The sequence below is a fragment of the Anguilla anguilla genome, chromosome 8, assembly GCF_013347855.1.
Source record: "Anguilla anguilla isolate fAngAng1 chromosome 8, fAngAng1.pri, whole genome shotgun sequence".
Lineage (NCBI taxonomy): Eukaryota > Metazoa > Chordata > Actinopteri > Anguilliformes > Anguillidae > Anguilla > Anguilla anguilla.
This window is the reverse complement of record NC_049208.1, coordinates 53,969,163-53,992,471: the sequence shown is the minus strand read 5'-3', so window position 1 is coordinate 53,992,471 and position 23,309 is coordinate 53,969,163. Positions and strand designations below refer to the sequence as shown.

Here is a 23,309-nt window from a genome sequence, read left to right as displayed (position 1 = left end):
TACAGTACCCTTTTCTGACCAATCACTCACTCCGATACACCCCCCCCCCTTCATAACCATAGCCTGTAACAGCTACCTGCATCAGTTCAGCAGGACTAGATGGCCTCAGTCCAATCCTGATTTAACACACTGCTATATTTTCTTATGTCCTAAAAAAAAAATATTTTAAAGGAGGGGGGGAAATGTTCAATTTGGTGGGAAAATGCATTGATGCATGAAAAAGCAAAGCTAATATTTCACACCGATAAAACTTTACACGGCTTTTTAACCAGCAATGAGGCAAGCAGAAACACTTTCACAACTAAAGAGTGTTTTATTTAGCAATATACCATTTACAAAATACCTAAATACGGATTCATGTGCCGCACGGCATTCTGGGTGAAACGGAACAGACGTAGGCGTGTTCTCATCTCAAACAAAATGGCCGTCGAATGAACTCATGTCTCTCTCCACCTCTGTACACTCGGGAAAAAAACCCATTAATGGACCTTTTTTTCTCTGAAGGGACGTTCTGATCAAGTGAGTGCACTGTACACGGGTTTGACCATAAACGTGTAGTAAGTCAAAAAAAAATAATAATAATAACAATAAAACGATATATAAAGTCCACAGTCACAGAGGAGGAAAAGCACTGGTGTTTGGGCGATGTAGTGGCACCCAGGGTCTGTCTCTAAGAGGTACAGGGAGGCCTTGTCAAAACCATCCCAACTGATCCTCGTGTCGGAGAGGACGAACACAGCACAGGTACACAGGTGATCTTCAAAGGGCGGATGAACAAACACTTTGTTTTTAACTGTAATACTGATGTCAAACACTTTCGCTGCTTTTTTAAATTCATGCGTGGGACTTCGGTGTACAATACCAACGGTAAACTCCACTTTAAAATGTATCAATGTTAAACGTTGTTAACGAATGCTCAACTGTGCAATAGATTGACACAAAATGAAAAAAAAAAAAAAGTTTCACTTGGGTATAACTTTTGGAGTTAAACAATTACGCCAAATTCTCCTGCCTTAACCCCAGTGGCCAAACCCTATAAACGGGGTTACCTGTATTACAGTCTAACCCCAGTGGCTAAGCTACCTGTATTAGATTTTAACCTCAGCGTAAATGAAATATGTTCTTGTTAATTCCCCCTCACTGAAAGCCCTTAAAAAAAAAAAAAAAAGACATTACAGACAAAACAAGATGTTCACCACCAAATCCACTTCCTGTGAGTGACTGCCTGCTCCTTCCACCTGCCAAAGAATCATTCAGAAATAAGAGCCCCCCCAATTGGGGTAAGACAGGAAACACCTTACCAGCCTTCTAATGTGATCAGACTCCCCCCCCCACCCACCCCCCAAGCCCAGCTATCATCAGGCAAATGGAGATGACATCGCCTGGAATTTTATGAGGTTACAAAAAAATAGTAGTGATAATAGAAATATAAAAGATGAACTCTTTTTGGGGGTCGGGGGGGGGGGGGTAGACTCTCAGTTGGGGATCTCCTGCTCCACCACCTCTTCCTTAACAGAGCCCTCCTCTTCCCCACGTTCTTCCTCATGTTCTTCCTCACGTTCTTCCTCACGTTCCTCCTCTCCCTCCTGGAAGAAAGAAAGGTCAAAGGTCATACTTACTGTTGAATAAAAAAAAAATTAAATAAATGATTCAGCCAAAAACTGAACTGAAAACACACACACACACACACACACCAAACCTGGCTAAACTACACACAGTACAGGCCACAGTAAAGTCAGTTGCCAAAATCACACTGTAGTCAGGGCAACTGGTTTCTCTCCATCTGCTTTGAGTTCTTCCTGCAGTTTTAAAATCGCCGTTTGTTTCCTTATTTTCATCAGCACAGACGCAACACGGGGCCCAAAAACATCTCGCTCGAACAAACGAAAATAAATACATAAAAACTGAAAAAACGGCAAACGCGCTAGAAAATTTGTTCGACAGCAGAGCTTCAGTCTCCAGTACCCTGGCCTCGTCAGTCTAAGACAGCGTTTCACAAGGGGCCTCCCCCTCCAACGCCCCCCCACCCCCCCAGTGCCCCCCACCCCAGAGACACACTACGCCCCCCCCCCACCCCAGAGACATGCTCTCTTCTTTCTCCCGAACCCTTCCCCTCCCTCCCTGCGGAGTAAACCTGCCAACATGACAACACCACAATCACACTGACAGACAGGACCACACATCCCACTGTTACCACCAGTGTAGAGAGAGAGAGAGAGGAGAGGGAGGGAGGGAGAAAGAGAGAGAGAGGGATGGAGGGAGGGAGGGAGCCTTGGTGTTGTGATTCTAAACCCCATAAGTGCCACAAAGGGAGGGACTTTTACTCTAATTTATTGGCTGCTCCATGGAGACCAATCAGGGTGAGGTGACAGCTTTGGGGGGGGGGGGGGGGGGGGGGTCAGGGCAGGCGGGGGCTCCACTCTCTACGGTGTGAGATATGGGAAGAGCTGCAGGGTCTCACAGAGCTGCCTATCACTACACAACCAACCGCCACAGCAACACGCGTAGTGCAAGACACGTCTACAGGGGGGAGGAGAGGGGAGAGGAGAGGGGAGAGAGTGACAGGGAGGAGAGAGAGAGAGAGAAAGGGTGCAGAAGAGAGAAAGTGACAGAGAGGAGAGAGAGGGAGAAAGAAAGGGAGACGGGGGGGAGACAGGGAGGAGAGAGGGAGAGAGAGGGGAGAGAAAGAGAGAGAGAGGCAGAGTGACTGCATATTATCTCTGTTCTGGTGCTGCAGGTCTGCATCTGTAGGAATGCTGTGTGTGGGAAACACAGCGGCAAATGATGATTCCCCCCCCAGCCGACCTCCTAACCCCCCCCCCCACCCCAACCGCCCAAACCACCCCCCTCCCCCCAAGCCCTCCAGCCCCCAAGACCGCCCCAACCACCCCCCTTCCTCCCTCCAGTAGCTGTTAATAAAAACACCCAAAAATCACCTGCTTTTAGCTAATTACTAAAAATGTAAAAGGATTTTTATATTAAGTGCCCAAATCCCCCCCCCCAGGAGCAGCTCTCCCCCCCCCCCCCTCCCCAGTTTCCCCCCTCCTTGTCTCCGCTGGCTGACAGACATTTGCTTTGTGAAGTACGGCAAAGGCAGCCACCAGGAAAATCTACCCCCCCCCCCCCGCCTCTGCTCACAGCCATCCTGGGAGGGGGGAGGGAGGGGGCTGAAGAGCAGGCAGACCAACACCCCCCAGATAGACATCTCCATCCGGAGGGGGGGGGGGGGGGGAGAGAGAGAGAGAGAGAGAGAGAGAGACAGACAAGACACACGTTCTTGCACACACACGCACACACTCTTACACGCACACACAAACGCGTATGCACAAACGCATACAGGCATGCAGACACACACATACGCATGCGCAAATGCACGCATACACACACACATATGTGCATGCACGCACAATCTCATTTGGATTTTTAAGGCAGGGGACGGAATCTGCTGGGCGGCCGCAGTGCCTGGACTGGACTGTAGGTGGCGACAGAGGACCACTCTCAGAGGAGCACATTACTGATGCCCCATTACTGCCCATGAGTTATGGCACTAAAACAGCTGCCACAGCTGGACCCCTCCCTCTCCCACCAACCCCGCCCACTCCAAAAACTTCAATTAAAACAAAGTTTAAAAAAAAAATTAAACGCAGAAGATATATTTTTTAAGAGAAATTTTTTTCTCTTAAAAAATTATTATCCTTTATTACAGAATGGTCCTGGTCAAATTCCACACGAAACCTGGCTCTCATCTGCAAACATAACCACGCCCCCCACGCCCCGCCTCTACATCCGATTGGCTACACAGCCACCTGCATCCCCCCCCCCCCCCCCCGGGCCTCGCTGTGAGGGTGAGTCTGCAGGTGAGCAGAGAGGGAGCGGTGAGCTACCTGCTCACAGAGAGGGAGCGGTGAGCTACCTGCTCACAGAGAGGGAGCGGTGAGCTACCTGCTCACAGAGAGGGAGCGGTGAGCTACCTGCTCACAGAGAGGGAGCGGGGGAAAGTTACGAACGCTTCGCGCGGACGGCACGGACGCTAAGCTCACAACACCAACAACGAACCACACCACAGCCAACAGCACCGGCAACACAACGCGTGTGTGAGTGTGTGTGTGTGTGTGTGTGTGTCTGTGTGTGTGTGTGTGTGTGTGTGTCTGTGTGTGTGTGTGTGTGTGTATGGGAGGGAGGGAGATAGAGCAGAGAGAGAGAGAGGGGGAGGGAGAAAGGCTTGCAGTTTTCATATTTTGTGCCCTTTGAAAAGTTGTCATGTTTTTTATCCTTCCATGCGTTAAGCTAAATGCTCCATATCTCACGTTATTAAGAGAACGCTGCTCAGTCACACGTTCCCCTGACTTTTTAATTAAGCAGCATTTTCAGAGAGAGAGGGAGCAGGGGCAAAAAAAGGGCAAGATTGAGAGAGAGAGAAAGGGAGGGAGAGGGACAGAGAGGAGGAATGAGTGAAAGAGAGACAGAGGGGGAAAGAGAAAGAGAGAAGGGAGGGAGGGAGAGAGACAGAGAGAAAAGAGAGAAGGCGATTGTGACTCCTGCCGTCACTCAGGACATCACAGGGCCGCGCCCGACGGTGAACTGTGGGGTTCGTTAAGCGGGCGACAGTGCTGCGTTTCCCCGCCCACGCCCCGAACCGCCCGCCCCTCACCCGCTCGCTCCCCCTCACCCGCCCGCTCCCCCTCACCCGCCCGCTCCCCCCGAACCGTCTGCCCGCGCCCCCTCACCCGCCCGCCCGCCCGCCCGCCCGCGCCCCAGACCGCACACTCAAACCCCACGACTCCGCACGCTCGCGCTTCTGCTACGGCGTTCATTACAGAAGGGCCGTCCCGGTAATCTCTCGGCCCCCGGGCCGCTGGGGGGGGGGGCTCCGCAGCGGCAGCCAGCCGTGACCGATACCGGGGGGGCGAACTCACCGGCCAGCGGCCGTTAAAAAGCGCGACCGGCGGGGGGGGGGGGGGGGAGGGGGGCTTTAAATCTCTGGCCGCGATTAGCCCCCCTCCGGACGTATTTCACTTTAATTGACAGGAGCATAAAAGGCGCTGGAGCGGGACTGGGCGCGGCCCGGGGGGGGGGGGGGGGGGGGCTGCGTTACCCCCGCCAGGCGACAGCCGCTCCGCACTCAACAGGAAATACACCTCGCGATCGGACTCGGGGGGGTGGAGATCGCGCTCGCCATCCTGCCTGGGGCTCCGATGTCTCCGCTCGTCCCCCAAATTATTTCGGCTGAATAAATCAGGACTTATAACTGCAAACCGCTTTTCGCCCGGGGGGGGGGGGGGGGGACTCGTGGCACTTCCGGAACCTTGCGAATCATCTGGAACAAGGACTTCGGCAAAATGAAAATAAATTAACAAACGCACAGTGCATAAATATCGCCCCTGGAGTCTTCGCTTGGAGTGCGGAATGCAAATCCATTCTTGCACTGTGACATCATCCACACACCCATCCCATTAGCGTGATTTATTGGGCCAATGAGATGCATCCGATTGCGAAGGCGTTTGCTGAGTGGGCGTGTCCGCAGGACTTATTTGGTCTCCGTGACGACGCGTATTGAGATGGATGTTCCGCGTTTCGGTGCGACTCAACATCTCTCTGTTGGAAGTGAAGATGAACTCTTCATCTGAAAGTTGATCTTCGTGAGGCTAAAGTGCGTTCTTCGTGGATGATGGAGGAATGTGTGTGTGGTTGCTGGTGTTAATGTGTATTTTTTATTTTTTTTAAATTTAAAATCCTTTAGAAAAGTGTGACCAAGAGACGTTGGTATTAGGGCAGAAATATTCTTTCTTTGGTCAATGTCACCTTTAAGGACACCAATAGGGCAACTCCAAAGAAGGTCTATTAATAATGCATGTCCCATTAGCAACAAACAACACACTCTGCAACTTCTGGACTCAATACCTCCGACAAACTCTCTCTTCATATAAAAAAAATACTGCATAAATTTTCTTTACAGCGTAAATAGTCTCTGGTAATGGTGCTGGTTCTGCTTCAGCCATTTTTTGTGTTTCCAGTTTAAGACGTAATAAGCAACACTGAGGCATTATTCTTGCCTCCCTGCCTTCTTTTCCCAGACTGCATTGTGTTTTTTTTTCTCAAAAGCAAATGCATTGTGGGACATTTCCATTTCATTAAACTAAACAGGCAACTTAAGAAGAAAGTGTCCTATTGTCATTTTTTTGGAGACATAAGGATTATTCCAGCAAAAACTACTTGCACACCACTGCATTCATGCCACACGAAGGACGAAGGGCACTTTGCTTTAACGAGTGTGGACGAAATTCTCTTTTTGGTTTGCGTTTACTGGGCAACTCCAACAGGAGCATTACATCATACTGAAAGGACTTCCTGGTTTGTCTAGACAGAACAGTGTAAGTGTTGCCAGTACCATGCAGGGACATTACATCTACCCACAGACCAGTGCATTACATCTACCCACAGTCCAGTGCATTACATCTACCCACAAACCAGTGCATTACATCTACCCACACAGTCCAGTGCATTACATCTACCCACAGTCCAGTGCATTACATCTACCCACAGTCCAGTGCATTACACCTACCCACAGACCAGTGCATTACATCTACCCACAGTCCAGTGCATTACATCTACCCACAGTCCAGTGCATTAAATCTACCCACAGTCCAGTGCATTACACCTACCCACAGTCCAGTGCATTACATCTACCCACAGTCCAGTGCATTAAATCTACCCACAGTCCAGTGCATTACACCTACCCACAGTCCAGTGCATTACACCTACCCACAGTCCAGTGCATTACATCTACCCACAATCCAGTGCATTACGTCTACCCACAATCCAGTGCATTACACCTACCTACAGTCCAGTGCATTACATCTACCCACAGTCCAGTGCATTACACCTACCCACAGTCCAGTGCATTACATTTACCCACAGACCAGTGCATTACATCTACCCACAGTCCACTGCATTACATCTACCCACAGACCAGTGCATTACATCTACCCACAGACCAGTGCATTACATCTACCCACAGTCCAGTGCATTACACCTACCCACAGTCCAGTGCATTACACCTACCCACAGTCCAGTGCATTACATCTACCCACAGTCCAGTACATTACATCTACCCACAATCCAGTGCATTACATCTACCCACAATGCAGTGCATTACATCTACCCACAATCCAGTGCATTACATCTACCCACAGTCCAGTGCATTAAATCTACCCACAGTCCAGTGCATTACACCTACCCACAGTCCAGTGCATTACATCTACTCACAATCCAGTGCATTACATCTACCCACAGTCCAGTGCATTACACCTACCCACAATCCAAGTGCATTACACCTACCCACAGTCCAGTGCATTACATCTACCCACAATCCAGTGCATTACATCTACCCACAATCCAGTGCATTACATCTACCCACAATCCAGTGCATTACATCTACCCACAGTCCAGTGCATTACACCTACCCACAGTCCAGTGCATTACATTTACCCACAGACCAGTGCATTACATCTACCCACAGTCCACTGCATTACATCTACCCACAGACCAGTGCATTACATCTACCCACAGACCAGTGCATTACATCTACCCACAGTCCAGTGCATTACACCTACCCACAGTCCAGTGCATTACACCTACCCACAGTCCAGTGCATTACATCTACCCACAGTCCAGTACATTACATCTACCCACAATCCAGTGCATTACATCTACCCACAATGCAGTGCATTACATCTACCCACAATCCAGTGCATTACATCTACCCACAGTCCAGTGCATTACATCTACCCACAGTCCAGTGCATTACATCTACCCACAGTCCAGTGCATTACATCTACTCACAATCCAGTGCATTACATCTACCCACAGTCCAGTGCATTACACCTACCCACAATCCAAGTGCATTACACCTACCCACAGTCCAGTGCATTACATCTACCCACAATCCAGTGCATTACATCTACCCACAATCCAGTGCATTACATCTACCCACAATCCAGTGCATTACATCTACCCACACAGTCCAGTGCATTATATCTACCCACAGTGCATTACATATTTTATTTCCTGTCTGCTACTTTACACCAGACTGGCCACTGGAGGATGGGCTCCCCCTCTATAGCCGGGTTCCTCTCGAGGTGTACCCCCGCTGGGAGCTTTTTACCTCATGTGCCTGTTATTTGGGGGTTCAGGCCTGGTGTTTGCAACTCATGTGCCTGTTATTTGGGGGCTCAGGCCTGGTGTTTGCTCTGTCTCTTCCCTTGCTACTCTGTAAAGCATCTTTGTGACAGTGCTCTGTTAAAAGATCTAAACAAATCAAACTGAATTGAATTACCCTCCACTGAGCCTGTGAAGGGGGACATCAGCGCAAGTCATCGCTAAACCCCCGAGTGTGTGTGTGTGTGTGTGTGTGTGTGTGTAGGTTAAGAGGTGGGTCGTTCAAACAAAATGGTAAATAATAACAATTTATAATCGTTATGATAGTTAACTGCGGACTCAACAGGAGAAAGATGAAAGATCCTGAAATCATCTCAGAGACTGAGAAAGCATTCTCCGATGAGACAGGAGGCTACAGGAGCTCGCTCACGCCTCAGTGGTACAGCGAGCGGTTCGGTTCCCCGCGGCTATTCAAGCGCGAAGATAAACGCGCCAAGACGAACTACAACAAATCCGAGGCCTCCTTACTGCTGCCCCCCCCCACTCCCCCCACCCATACCCCCGCCCCCCAAGCACCTCCCCCCCCCCCTCTTTATTTTTTTATTTTCATATTAAAAGGCAGTAAAAATGTCATTAGCCGCAGTGCACGCCGCTCTCGCGCTAGCGCCCCCCCCCCCCCCCCCCCCGCGGCCGAGCCGCCGGAGCGCGGCGCTTAATTAAGTTAATTAGGCTAACTCAATTTGGCGGCTTCGCGGGTCGCGCTGCAGAACGGCTCTGATTAACGACAGGGACGGAGAAACTAATCTCCTCCGAATGCGCAGATGACATCGAACCGTTTACTGCGTCGGCTGACTGCTCGCAAACAAGCCCCCCCCACCCCCCCCACACGCACACGCGTGTGCGCATACACGCTAACGCGCTCACTGAGGCCCTATCCCGCCGGATCCCTGCAAAGGAAAAAAAATCTACCCGTATCGAGGAATCAGTGATAAAATAAAATAATATTACGAACCGTATAAACACTTAGCAAATTTATCATTGTGTAATTACGGCTGTAATCAGTGCGGCGATTTTAACTGGCGGGTTATTAATCGCCGTGGTTACCTGGCTTTGTTTGCGTTATCGCTAGGGGCAACGCGTCTCCGCCAGGCACTAAGTTAACGGCGGCGGACGGCGGGGGACGATTTCCTTTTTAATGTCGTTTTAATTTCTCCGCGATGTCGCCGCGTCTGGGGTACGGTCGCCGTCGGAGCCGGGAATTCGGTAATACCGCGAAAAAAACCGTCTGAAAACTCATCCCTACACACGGACTGCAGCCACCGCTAAACCTTCCAGGTCCACTGGACCTTTTTCCACTTCCTGCCAGAGACTTCCTGTTTATTTATTTTTTTATTTTAATCTACTGGGTAAAAAAGCCATTTAAAACCTGACACAGATGTTTAGCAGGGAGAAGCAGGCCTGTTGGTGAAAATGAACTGGAATGACGACAATTCTGCGACACAGTTTTACTCCATTCCTAAAATAAAACTCCAAAGTTCCCCCTCACAGAGTCGCACAGCGCATGGCTGCTCCGATGTCTTCCACGTGCGAGAGTTCTCATATCAGCGCAAGGCCCGTCGAGAGGGAAGCATTAATTACAGAAACGGCGGCAGGAAGAAAAGGTCCCGTGAGAGCGCTGTAACCCTTTTTCGCCGTGGCGGAAACCCCCGCAGTTCTTGCCAGGCCCTGACCCGGGAAATTGGAGGACCGTCTAGCGCGGCAAAAAAATGGACTCCGGCGAAATCGGCGGAACATTCGGGGGGTTAAGACGCGTGTGCGGAAGGGGGCTTAAGAGGATCCAGCTGCCATGGTAACCGGTAACCGCTTACAGACGACGACTCCGATTTAAGCGCTTCACGCTCAAAGCTTCTCCGCGGGAAAAGAAAAAAAGCCGGAAAAAGCCGTCCTGTACCTCTGGAAGCGCTCGCGCCTCTCGGGAGGACGCCGCTCCCCCCCCCCGTAGCCCCGGCTGTCCCGTTAAACGGCCGGCGGTACCGCGCCCGCGGCCCGTCGCTTTATGGCGGGACATCAATCCCGCCGCGGCGCCATGGCGACGAGGGGAGGGGCGGCGGCCTCCGTTTATCTGACGGACGCAGGCGTCGCCGCGGTAATGAACTCACCCGATCCGTCTAATAAAGCCGTCACTGCCGAGCCCCCCCCTGCCCCCCCCCTCCCGCGCAGACACTTACACTGGGCCCTGAATCCAGACGGGCTCACAAACTAATGAAACACTTCTGCGTTATTTCCCCGAGATGAAAAGAAATATATAATTGAAACAGCACGGGTTAACAGTAATAGGAAATGAAGTATAAAAAAAAGAAATGAAGGAAAAAAAACGACGTAGATAAACCGTCCTCGGAGGAGGAGGAGGAGGAGGAGGGGGGGGGAGGAGGAGGAATCTCAGCGTTTTAATAACGGACGGCTGAAGGAGGTGGAATGGCGTTCTCCTCGGCGGTGACCTTTAAAACGATAACGAACAAACAGGGGAACGCGCTGGGGACTGGCGGACCGGAGAGCTGCACCAAACGGGCGGCGACTGTAACCGAGAGACGGCACCGCCGGGGGGGGGGGGGGGGTGGGGCGAGCCGCTTCTTAAACTCTCCCCCCGTCTTCTCGCGCGCCACTCACTCGTTCCATAAACCGCGCCGCCTTTTTCTCCACGACGCGCCGGAAACGCGGAAAGGGCTTCGGTCACGCCTCTCTGCGCTTTGATTAAAAACGCAGCCGCGTGACACCGTCGCTGGCGCGGGGAACGAGCCGCGCCCCCCCCCCCGTAACCACGGCGAGGCGGAGTCGCGCAGTAGAACAAATCACCTTTTTTTAGTTTTCACGCTTCCTCTTCTCCTCCTCCTCCTATCGCTTCTCTAAAGCAGACCATTAGGCGACCGACGCAGGATGCAGGAACGAAAACAAAGTTTAAGAGCGTGTGTGTGTGTGTGTGTGCGTGCGTGCGGTCCTCCAAATCTTCTGCGAGGGAGGGAAACTTCTTCCTTTTTTTTAAGGCCCGAGGAGGAGGAGAAGCGCTCTGCACTTAAAGCTGGCATTTAGAAACATCCATTTGTGAGGCGCCCGGCTCCCAGCGCGAAAAACGCTCTGCGGTGCGGCATTTAAGCCTGCACCAGGAACCCTTCCTTAAGTACCGCGCTCGTTTCAGACGTGCGCTCTGAAAGATCCGCTGTACGGTAAGTGGTTTCTCTCTGACCCCTGCATTTAACCCGTCCCTGCCCAGATATACTTCGGTAAAATCTCATCCTTCTGCCTGTAGGCTTAGAGCAGTCAGACCAGGTTTGGATGACTCTCACTCCACGGAAATAAACGTCACTGAAGATGGCACGGGAATCGATAGTTTGGTTTCGCGGTGCCTTTCTCGAGTTTGTTTAGAGAAGTTTCTCTGTTCAGACAGCGAGCAGGACGGGCCCTGCGCAGCAGAGACGACTTCATACAGCCGCTCTGGAATTCTCTTCAGCCCTGACTCACACAACGAGAAAATGCTGGTCTTCTGTGACCACACCGCTGAACATTATAAGGTTTCCTGATTTATGTTCAAATGTACAATTACGTTTAAAAAAAACATATTTGAACACACGCATGTACGCTGTAGCTAGTGCAGTGATTGCAACAGGGATAGTGTTTATTGTGGGTGTGTGTGTGTGTGTGTGTGTGTGTGTGTGTGTGTGTGTGTGTGTGTGCGCGCGTGTATTGGGGTGTTAGGGGGATACTCTTCCATATGCGAGGACGAGTCCTAAATTTGGTTGTGCTGACGCTGTGTTTTGGGGGGGGGGGGTTAACGGGCTTGTTTACTCCACCCCGCAGACGAGCAGTCGGGCTCGTTAAAGATTTAGAGAAATGACAGCAGCGGGAGCGTACTGAAACATAAATCTGCCAGGAGACGAGGCAGCAAAGGCAAACATACCCAACGGAGGGCAGAGGGGCACAGAGAACTCAAACCCTCTCGCCACGATCCCGCTCCTTTCTCTCCGTTTTCACCTTCAGTTTCGCCATCAACGGTAAAAATAAAAAAAACGCCTTTACCTAAATCCGCGAAGGCCCCGTAGGGATGCCCTTTCGAACAGAAATTGGAGGCAGTTACATTTATTGACTGAATCAGGTTTCGGGGGGGGGGGGGGGAGCAGGCCCGTCCGCTGCCACACACTGTCACAGTTTTTTTTGCTCCGTAATTCAATAAGAAAAAACTTTATTTTTAAAAAAAAGAGGAAAAAGTCCTGCCGGTGTAACCTTGCCAACTTGGCGGACATTTTGAAAGGGAAAGGGAGCGCTCCCTGTGAAGGTCCCGCGCAGGCGTCCTGGGACACGGACGCGTCTTCCTCGCCGCTTTCACCGGGGGGGGGGGGGGGGGGAATTCGGGGGAAACCTTTTTTTCTCCTTTTTAAGCGCGGTCTCTCCGCCATCGGCGCGGCAGCCTGAACGCCCTCACAGGAGACTTCAAACGCGCGACGCGGCCCTGCGATCCGCGATTCAGCCCCAACGCGGCTCGATGAGCCTGATTCAGGGACTCCTCAGCGCGAGCAGGAGAGCAAAGAGCAACTCACAGGGCTGCACTGCAGGGCCGTTTTAAAACACCCCCGTCCCAGTGCTGTAGTCTGTACACAAGATGACTGAGCTCAGTATCAAAGCTCTTTATACCAAGGTCTTATTACATCCTAAAAAGAATACTCGCACAATTCCAAATGAATAAGGGTATATATCTTAAAGTAAGAATGAAACATCATTTTGCATGAAAATAATCTTTTTTTTGTTGAAAATAAACATGTTCATTGCCCAATATCACATCAACTTCTAAGGACACACCCACAGCCACACCCACTACCCCACCCACGCCCACTACCCCACCCATTATCACAGCCGCACCCACTACCCCACCCACGGCACTGCAGCCACGCCCACTACCCCACCCACAGCACCGCAGCCACGCCCACTACCCCACCCACAGCACTGCAGCCACGCCCACTACCCCACCCACATAACTGTAGCCACGCCCACAGCACTGCAGCCACACCCACTACCCCACCCACATAACCGTAGCCACGCCCACAGCACTGCAGCCACGCCCACTACCCCGCCCACATAACTGTAGCCACGCCCACAGCACTGCAGCCACGCCCACTACCCCGCCCACAGCCACAGCCCCTCCCAGGTCACCTTGGAGGAGGAGGTGTCGCACTCCTGGCAGATCCAGCCGTAGCCCGTCTGTTTGGGGGATTTCTTCAGCGGGGGGTCCAGGCACCCGAAGTGATAGCACAGCCGACACTCGTCACACCTGGAGGACCGCACACACAGGTAACACGCACAGGTAAACACCACAGGTACGGCACAGGCGTTAACATGCACAGGTAACCACCACAGGTACTGCAGCGCGTTAACATGCACAGGTAAACACCACAGGTACGGCACAGGCGTTAACATGCACAGGTAAACACCACAGGCACAGCAGTGTTCCACACAGGTGCTTAACATACACAGGTAACCATCAGAGCTACAGCAGGTGTTTACTAAACGACCCAACGAGGCACAGTGTCAGCACTGCGCACAGGTGTTCAGCACAGGTGTTTATCAGAAACTCGGGAGGGGAACGCGTTCAGGCGGCTGGCGGGCCTGCCTGTCGGAGTTTCAGAGGGATCGGAGAACACAGGCTCATCACCAAAATCCAGCGCCCTTCAGTGGAGCCAGAGCAAAACAAAGCATCTCTCGTCCTCTCCAGCTCTGTCTCTCCCTCCCTCCCTCTCTCCCCTTCCTGTCCCTAATTAACTAATTATGGTCTAATCAATAGCGGTAGATTGAGATTTTTCAGGGTTACTCAGATAAATGAGGGGAAAAGCCAGGAGTCAGCCTACACCCACACCACCTCTGATCTCATCAAACCGTCTGCATAAGAGGGAGGGGGGCGCGGTTGGGGGGGGCGGGGTTGGGGGGTGGGGGGCTGGTGCTGTGTAACCATGGCGCTAACTGAGAAATTTCCCTCCTTTTTTTTTGGAGCGCAAGCCCTAAAAGAAGAAAGAAAGAAACACAGGGAAAGGTTCTGGTTGGACAAGAGAGCACCCCCTTCCTCAGGGTGGCTGATGCGTTGGCCAACATTTTTCTACAGGTTTCACAGAGTTTGGGGGACCCCTGGTCTGAGAGCGCTGGAGTCTGAAAGGGGGTCCCTTATCACCCTCCTTCGCCCCCCCCCCCCCCACCCCACACCGGGGGGGGTCGGCCCACACCCCGGTCCTGATGAGACGTTCCCCTGTGCATTACTGACCGCACAGCGGCACCACTACCCGAGCGGCATTAAACCGACTCTACCCCCTGACACCGCTTCCTCTGCCGACAGAACTCACCCCTGAAATATCCTCTGTAATCCACTATAATAATCCCTTTAAAAACTGTAACCCTGACCCCCAACCCGCCGCCAACCCCCCCCCCCCCGAACCCCCCACACCCTGAACCCCCCACACCTCTATTAGCTACATTTTCCAGAGTCTGTAGAGATTAAAGTGGTTAAATGGCTCCATGGTGAGTGAGGTGGGGGAAGGGGGGGGGGGGGTTGGAGGGGGCTTCTTGTACATTGGTTGCCATGGCTATTTTTTATTTTTTTGTGTGTCACCTTGACTACCGGTATTACCTCTGAAAAAAGCCTCTCTCTTGTGCTTCCTGGCTTGTCCAGTCTGCTTTATCCTTTATCGTTTTTCTAAACTGCCATTGCCTGCGTGCCCCGAAAAGCTTCTCCAGCTTTCCGTGAATTTTATCATCCTGGCCTCCCTCCACGATGTCACAAGCAATTCAGCGGGAAATACATACAACAAGAAATATCCTGAATTTATGGTGGGCCTCACAGATATTATCGATTGCCCGACCCCCCCTCCTACCCCCACCTCATTCTGAACTACGGAAGGTTTCGGTTGGTAGCAGAAGTTTCTGGTGCTGCTTTACAGACCCAAACGTCCTCTAAGGCCTCAGGGTTGTCCTTGGTTAACACCTTAATTAATGATCAGAAAGTGGCTAAATCGGGACGTCTTATTTTCGACGGTAAGGAGAGAAAGAGAGAGAGAGATAGAGTGTGTGAGTTAACCCTTCAAACTGGAGTAACTGCTGTCTGTGGAATCACAGGCAGTTCTGACACACCAGGACTTTAAGCATCCAGGCCCCTTAAAATCACCACGGAAACCATCCGCAACTCTTAGTACTGTGATGCAACAGCATTCCGATTTGCATGCCAAGCGACTGGTTCCTGTTTACAGGCCAGTTTGTAGACCAGCGATGGATTCGGTTGGTACTCCGGGCGGCTAGTCACCCAGTGGTTCCTGCGACGACGTGATTGGGACATAAAATGAATTGAACTCTGACCCCGTTGTCACGGTAATGCTAGTCTCGGACGGCGGAGCCTCTGGCTGGAGCCGTCAGCTCACAAGCTAGTGCGTTAGCCCCCTGTCCACAGTGGACGCCCACAGACTATTGTGGAAAAAACTTCTACGCGTGGTCACGGGGCAGCCTTGTGCGTTTGTCCATGGCCGCGCTGTCTACAAGGACGCTCTTAAGAAAGAGAACGACTACAGACACATTTGGCTACACACACACACACACATACACACACACACACACAAACGCACAAACACACACCAACCTTACTCGCACATCCACACGCAAAATACACCCCTATACACACACACCCAATGTGTGGAATTGTTTGTGGGGTGGGGTGGGGTGGGGGTGAGTGGTGGGGGGGGGGTGTGGGGAGGGTCACAGTGTCTAATGTGGCAGCTTTGTGGAGAGGATAAAGAATTTGATTTGTGTCTCTCTTCTCCCCTCTCTTTCTCTCCCTCACTATCTCTCTCTCTCTCTCCTCTATCACTCAGTCGCTTTCTCTAACCCTCGCCCCCTCCTGAACAGACAAACGGGTGCAGGAGCGTGTGGACACCAAGGTGGGGGGGGGGGGGGGGGGGGGGGGCACCGCTTTTGTTCCCATGATCTTCACCTTCCTCCACCTCCTCCTCCTCCTGGCCACCCCCCCCCCGCCCCCGGGGAGAACCTTAACTCTATTAGAGTGGCTCGTTAACAGTTTGCTGTCGACTCCTTTAATTACTGCGCAGTAATGAGCCTTTGTGCCAGCAGAGATGGTGGCTGTAGCACCAAGAACCTCTGCTGTGATTCAAACCCGCAGCACCTGCGCTAACTGTGACTCAAACCCACAGGACCTGCGCTGACTGTGACTCAAACCCACAGGACCTGCACTGTCTCTCTCAGTCAGCTCATCCAGAGCGACAGCTCTTTTTACACACTGTCCGTTTACCCAGCTGCGCGTTTTATTGCAGTAATTCCGGTTAAGTACCTCGCCCAGGGGTACGATAGCACAGCTCCACAACCTCAGAGTTACAAACACAGGTCTCTAACAACTGCAGTCCCCCAGTCCCCCCCCCCAGCCCCCCGCCCCCAAATAACTGGTGCACTACAATCACACACTGACTGATCCCCCCCCCCCCCCCCCCCCCCCCAAATAACCGCTACAATACAGTCCCACACTGACTGATCACATCACCCCCGCCCCCCCCAAAATAACTGCTACACTACAGTCCCACACTGAATAATCACACCCCCCCCCCCCCCAGCCACTCCCCAAATGGCTTGTCACCATGTCAGAGTCCTTGAGCTTATCAACACATTTAGAGTTTGTAATCGAGCGGAGGGTGGGGGGGGCGGGGGGCGGGTGGGAGAGAGGGAGGGGACAAGACAAATGCAATCACTCCGCACAGCGATGGACTGAGTGATGTGACCTTATTAAGGCTGGACTGGGGGAGGGGAATCGGAGATTGATTGCTTTTGTCTGAGTGCCACTCAGCCAGGCTGACGGTCTCTTGCTCTCGTGTTATTTGAGCCCCATTCATCTTTTTCAGGAAAAACTATTCCCACGAGTTTCCATGGAAAAGTGACGGCAATGACACGTGGGTTTTCACAGCAGAAAAGCTCACACACTCTCTCTCACACACACACACACACGAGCGTACACATGCACACACACACACACACACACGAGCGTACGCATGCGCACACACACACACTCTCTCACACACACACGAGCGTACGCATGCACACACACACACACTCTCTCTCTCTCACACACACACACAAACACGTACACACACACACACAGACGCACACACACTCTCTCTCACACACACACAAACACGTACACACACACACACAGACGCACACACACTCTCTCACACACACACACTCTCACACACAGACACTCTATCTCTCACACACACACACAGACACACTCTCTCTCACACACACACACACACACACACACTCTCTCACACACAGACACTCTCTCTCTCACACACAGACGCACACACACTCTCTCTCACACACACACACACACACACTCTCACACACAGACACTCTCTCTCTCTCTCTCACACACACACACACACGTTGCAGTACAGACAGAGGGACAGGCTGTAGGCAGTAGACTCTGTACATCTGCAGCCTGGTCCTTCTGGATGAAACAAGCCACTAAATTTATCACCTCAGCAGCAGACTAATTACCCCGGGAGAGGTCCAGTATGGGGGGGTGGCGTGGGGGGGTTGGGGTCGATACGGCCTTGCCCTCCCCGTCATCAATGACAGAGAGCACCAGCGAGTTTGGCTGACCCCCCGCCGAGATCTGGCAGGATTACCCCCCCCCCCCCACCTCCTGATTTACACCAACATTACAGCACACAGAATCAGCCTCTTACCCTCCACAGCAAGAGTGAGCGAGAGACATAGAGACAGAGAGGGAGGGAGGGAGAGAGAGAGAAAGAAAAAGAGAAAGGGAGAGGGAGGGAGAGAGGGAGGGGGAGAGAGAGAGAGAGAGAGAGAGGGGGAGAGGGAAGGAGAGAGAAGGAGGGAGGGAGAGAGAAGAGAGAGAAAGGGAGAGAGAGTGAAGGAGAGAGGGAGGGAAAGAGGGGAGAGAGGGAAGGAGAGAGAGGGAGGGAGGCAGAGAGAAAGGGAAGGAGGGAGAGAGAGTGAGAGAAGAGGGGGGAGAGAGAGCTGGAAACAAAGAGGGTTAGAGACTGAGAGGAAGAGAGAGATTTAGAGACAGAGAAATTTAGAGGCAGACAGAGAGAGATTTAGATACTGAGAGAAAGAGACAGAGAGAGAAAGGGAAGGAGAGAGAGAGAACAAAAGACTGGGAAACGGAGGAAGAGTTAGAGGACTGCAGAGACTTCAACTCATTTTTATTACCAATTTTAAGCCAGAGGAGGGAGGGCAAGGATTTTAGGAGCTTACACTCTGTAACCCCTCTACATATACACATTCTCACACACACATACACCACACGCACATATACACATACACACACGCGCACACTCTCTCTCTCACACACACACACACACACTCTCTCTCACACACACACATATACACACACACACACACACACACTCTCTCTCACACACACACACACACACACACACACACACACTTGGTTCGCCGCTGGCTCTTAATGGGAGCAGAAAAGGGAGAGTCAGCAGGATCAAAATGGCGCCATTAAATCACCCCTGGGTGGCGGTGTCAGAGGCAGTAATGGGGGGGGGGGGGGGGGGGGGGGACTCTCGTTCCCGAAACGCAACCGCTGCACACCGCCGGCGGAGCGTCACGGCAACCGTGGCTTTTACGGCCCGCCGCCTCCCAGCGACGGGGCCATTTTTCACCCCAAATTACCGCCATTTAACAGGAGCGCGTTCCCGCGGAAACCTCCGCGGCTTTACCCAGCGGCCCTTTGACGCAGCGGGATACGTCCTGAAGTGCCTCGCGCTCAAGCGTTCAATGGCTGTGCCTCACCCGAGAGTCGAACCTGCAACCTTTATGTCAAACCCAGCCCTCCACCCGTTACGCCACACTACAAACATATTTCTCGCGGAAGGAAACTGGACGTTTCTGCACTCGCTCACTGGCCGTGTTAATAGAGCACGAGGCTCCCTTAAAGGGACTGCAGTACCTCCAGGAGCTCACTAGATGGCGACAAAGGCAACAGTCTAGCCTAGTCTCGATTGGTCTCTCTTTTATTCCCCGTCCTTCTTCCTCATCTTTATTTGCTCAAATGTCCAGGATGTTGTGCATCTGATGTCTGCATTTGCTGCCAAGAATAAAAACCACAGCTTCTTAATTTCCACCAGCTCCACCTTCTCTCTGCCATGGCAACCAGGACGCTGGGCCCCCTAAACTGGAAATGGGGGCTGACAGAAGAACCCCCCCCCTCCACACACACACCACCCCCACCATCAATTACACCCCCACACTCATTCATTACAGCCAACCAGGTGAAGAGAGACAAGGATTTGTGCACACATACAAGGACATACAGAGACACACACACGCGCATGCAAATGCATACACACACGCAACCACATCCACACAGATGTACACACATGCACAAACACACATGCACGCACGCACATGCACTTAACATGTATACACACACACACACACACGCAAACACACACAAGCACACATAAACAGACATGTACACATACACACACGCACGCACACACATCCACACACACACTCACACACATAACCAGACGTGTACACACACACACACGCGCGCACTCACACACATAACCAGACGTGTACACACACACACACACACACACACGCGCACTCACACACATAACCAGACGTGTACACACACACACACACACACACACACAGATCACGTGACCACAAACAAGAGGCAGACCTGGGGGACCCATCACGTTTAATCAGGTTACTGACAGGAACAAAATCCGCTAAAACAGGCCATTCAGACCCCCTCAGGGGGACTTTTACACCACTAATCATTAATCTCTCTCTCTCCCTCTCCCTCCCTTTTTCTCTCACACACATCATTCTTCTCGCCCTCTCTCTCTCTCTCTCTCTCTCTCTCTCTCTCACACATGCACATACACTCTCACAAAATTCCTCTTGCTCTCTCACACACCCTCACAAACACAATTCCTCTCTCTCTCTCTCTCGCTCACACACACACAAAATTCCTCTCTCGCTCTCACGCGCACGCACGCAGGCGCACAGACACACTCACCCACTCACACACACACACACACACTCACACACACACAAACACTCACAATTGAGCTCAAGTATTTCTGAAAGGAGAATAATTACCGTTATTATAATCATGACTATTCATACCTATGACGGGAACAGGCTAAAGCACTAATCCTATGGACAGTCACACACTCTCTATGAGCAGAACAGAACAGACTACAAATCACAACCACAGAGGCGCGAAGTCCAAACACGGGGGCCAATCAAAAGCAGGCACGTGGATCACATGACTGCAGTCAATGCAGCCTGGGCCAATCAAACAGCAGGTGCGCGGGTCACATGAGCGTTCCGATTGGTCCTCCTCGATGGGGGCTGGCATTTTGGGGACGATGCACAAACGCACCCAAATTCAGAGAGCCATCACAGTCCAGTGCAAAAAACAAACAGTCCCACAATTCCTAGCAGCGCAGAAGAGAGGTCCTGGGGGACGAGGGGGACGGGGGGGACAGGGGGGGACAGAGTTCTGGAAAAGGAACAGCGGCTCATTCGCTCCAAGATGGACGCTCGAGAAAAGGCAGAAGTCCAGACAGAGAAAAGCGGCGCGTTGCGAGAGAGACGATTCGCACAAAGCCAGAGACCACGGGCCACAGACGCAGAGAGAGCCCCCTCCCACACCCCCCACCCCACCCCAAAAACATCCCAAACACAGAGTCCCAGACGCCAAGAAAGTCCTCCAGAACATCCGAGAAACAGATCCGCCACACGCGTCACCAAGGAGTCCGGACATGTCATTCAACTTTCGTTTTTTTTTTTTTTTTTCCAAAGCAAAAGTCCAGTTTGTTTTTGTTTTTTTCCGGACTGTCTGTAAGCCATGTCCCGGGGTCCATGGCGGGGGTCGGTACTGGGGGGCGACGGGCGGATGTGACGGTCTGTGACCCCTCCTCCTTTACCCACTACTCCCCCGCCCCCTTGAGAGAATCTTCAATGGGTAAAATTTGTCTCTCTAGCCAACGGTCGTCTGTCCGGAGTGTTTTAGAGGAGGGGAACCCCGGACCTCACAACCTGTGCAATGCAAAGACAGACAGAGTCAGGGCAGCAAACCGTAAACCTCAAAACCGCAAACATCACCCCCAAACCCTGACCGTAAAAAACATCATCCACAAACATCACCCACAAACCCTGACCGTAAAAAACATCACCCCCAAACCCTGACCGTAAAAAACATCATCCACAAACATCACCCCCAAACCCTGACCGTTAAAAACATCACCCCCAAACCCTGACCGTAAAAAAAATAATCCACAAACATCACCCCCAAACCCTGACTGTAAAAAACATCATCCACAAACATCACCCCCAAACCCTGACTGTACAAAATATCACCCCCAAACCCTGACCGTAAAAAACATCATCCACAAACATCACCCCCAAACCCTGACCATAAAAAACATCATCCACAAACCCTGACCGTAAAAACATCACCCCCAAACCCTGACCGTAAAAAAAATAATCCACAAACATCAACCCCAAACCCTGACTAAAAAACATCACCCCCAAACCGTGACCGTAAAAACATCACCCCCAAACCGTGACCGTAAAAAACATCACCCCCAAACCCTGACCGTAAAAAAAATAATCCACAAACATCACCCCCAAACCCTGACTGTAAAAAACATCATCCACAAACATCACCCCCAAACCCTGACTGTACAAAATATCACCCCCAAACCATGACCGTAAAAAACATCATCCCCAAACCCTGACCGTAAAAAACATCACCCCCAAAACCTGACCATAAAAACATCACCCCCAAACCCTGACCGTAAAATAAATAATCCACAAACATCACCCCCAAACCCTGACTGTAAAAGAAAATCACCCCCAAACCCCGACTGTACAAAAGATCACCCCCAAACCATGACTGTAAAAAAATAATCTACAAACCCTGACCGTAAAAAACTTCACCCCCTAACCCTGACCATAAACATCACCGCCAAACCCTGACCATAAACATCACCCCCAAACATCACCCCTAAACCCTGACTGCAAAACACCACCCCCAAATCCAACTATAAAACAGAGCCAAACCCAAAACATCACCTGCAAAGGCACACAACCCTAACCCTAACCCAAAGGCACACTGCAAAGTCTATCCCTACATCATGACCGTAAACACGACCTGCAGTCACGAACATGAAAACCAAAAGCACTGGTTCTGACCGTAAACACGACCTGCAGCATCTGAAAACCACAAACATCACCTCAGACCCCAACCGCAGAACGCAAACCTGAAACCCTGATACTCCTGCCCGGTTGGTCCACATGAAGAAATAAGGCATTCTGGGTAATCGCCTGTGCCACACACAGAAGACCTCGCTGGAGGATTAGAACCATCAGGATCGAAGAAACAGAGGAAAGCAAAAATATACCGCACGCCCACAGTGACACAGCTCATTTCCAGTTAGCATAATTAAGTGCCAACTAGCGAGGTGGCAGTTTTGGATTTTAGCCTGAGATAGGTCTTCAAAAAAAAAAAACGAGTTTAAAAGTTGTTTATAATGTAAACGAATAAAAAAAAATAAACTGGACTGTGGCAATGAAGTGTTTTTATAAATTGCCATGCCGACAGAGCATAACATCACGGAAAGATCCCCCACAATCGCGGATTCCACGGGTTGTCCCCCCTCACTCCCCACATTCGGCCTCCAATCGAATATCTGGCAACCCAGAAAGGGGCCCGGTTGCCAGGTCTGCCACAGGGACGGCACGAGCCATTTAACTCAAGATTGAGAAGTTCTCCGCCGCGCCGAGATCGATAATCCGCCAGGAACAAACTGCTACATGCAAGACTGCCCACACCAGCCAATCACGCTCGCCGGTCCGCTGCTGTGGAGACGTCTCTTTAATGGGTCAAAGGTCAAACAGGATCGGTGGTCATGCCGTCCTGAGCTTGACTAAAGGAGCTCCTCGTTATAACACGCTCAATGACCACCGCACCCCACCCGGTCCCCCCACACCACCCTGGTCCTCACAAAGTGTGCTCAAAACCCCAAACTGGCAAAGGTCCAATAGGAGGAGCTTCA

The 23,309-nt window shown here is 51.7% G+C and overlaps 1 protein-coding gene across 1 annotated transcript in view; it reads right to left on the bottom strand.

Moving 5' to 3' along the window:
- Positions 1–293: 293 nt before the first annotated feature.
- phf14 (PHD finger protein 14) overlaps positions 294–23,309 on the bottom strand; it is a 60,282-nt gene continuing 37,266 nt past the window's right edge. The window contains exons 17-18 of the mRNA XM_035430472.1: positions 13,357–13,474; positions 294–1,586 (exon numbers count right to left, since the gene is read on the bottom strand). Coding sequence (XP_035286363.1) covers positions 1,476–1,586; positions 13,357–13,474 — 229 coding nt within the window. The 3' untranslated portion in view covers positions 294–1,475. The remainder of the gene's footprint in view (positions 1,587–13,356; positions 13,475–23,309) is intronic.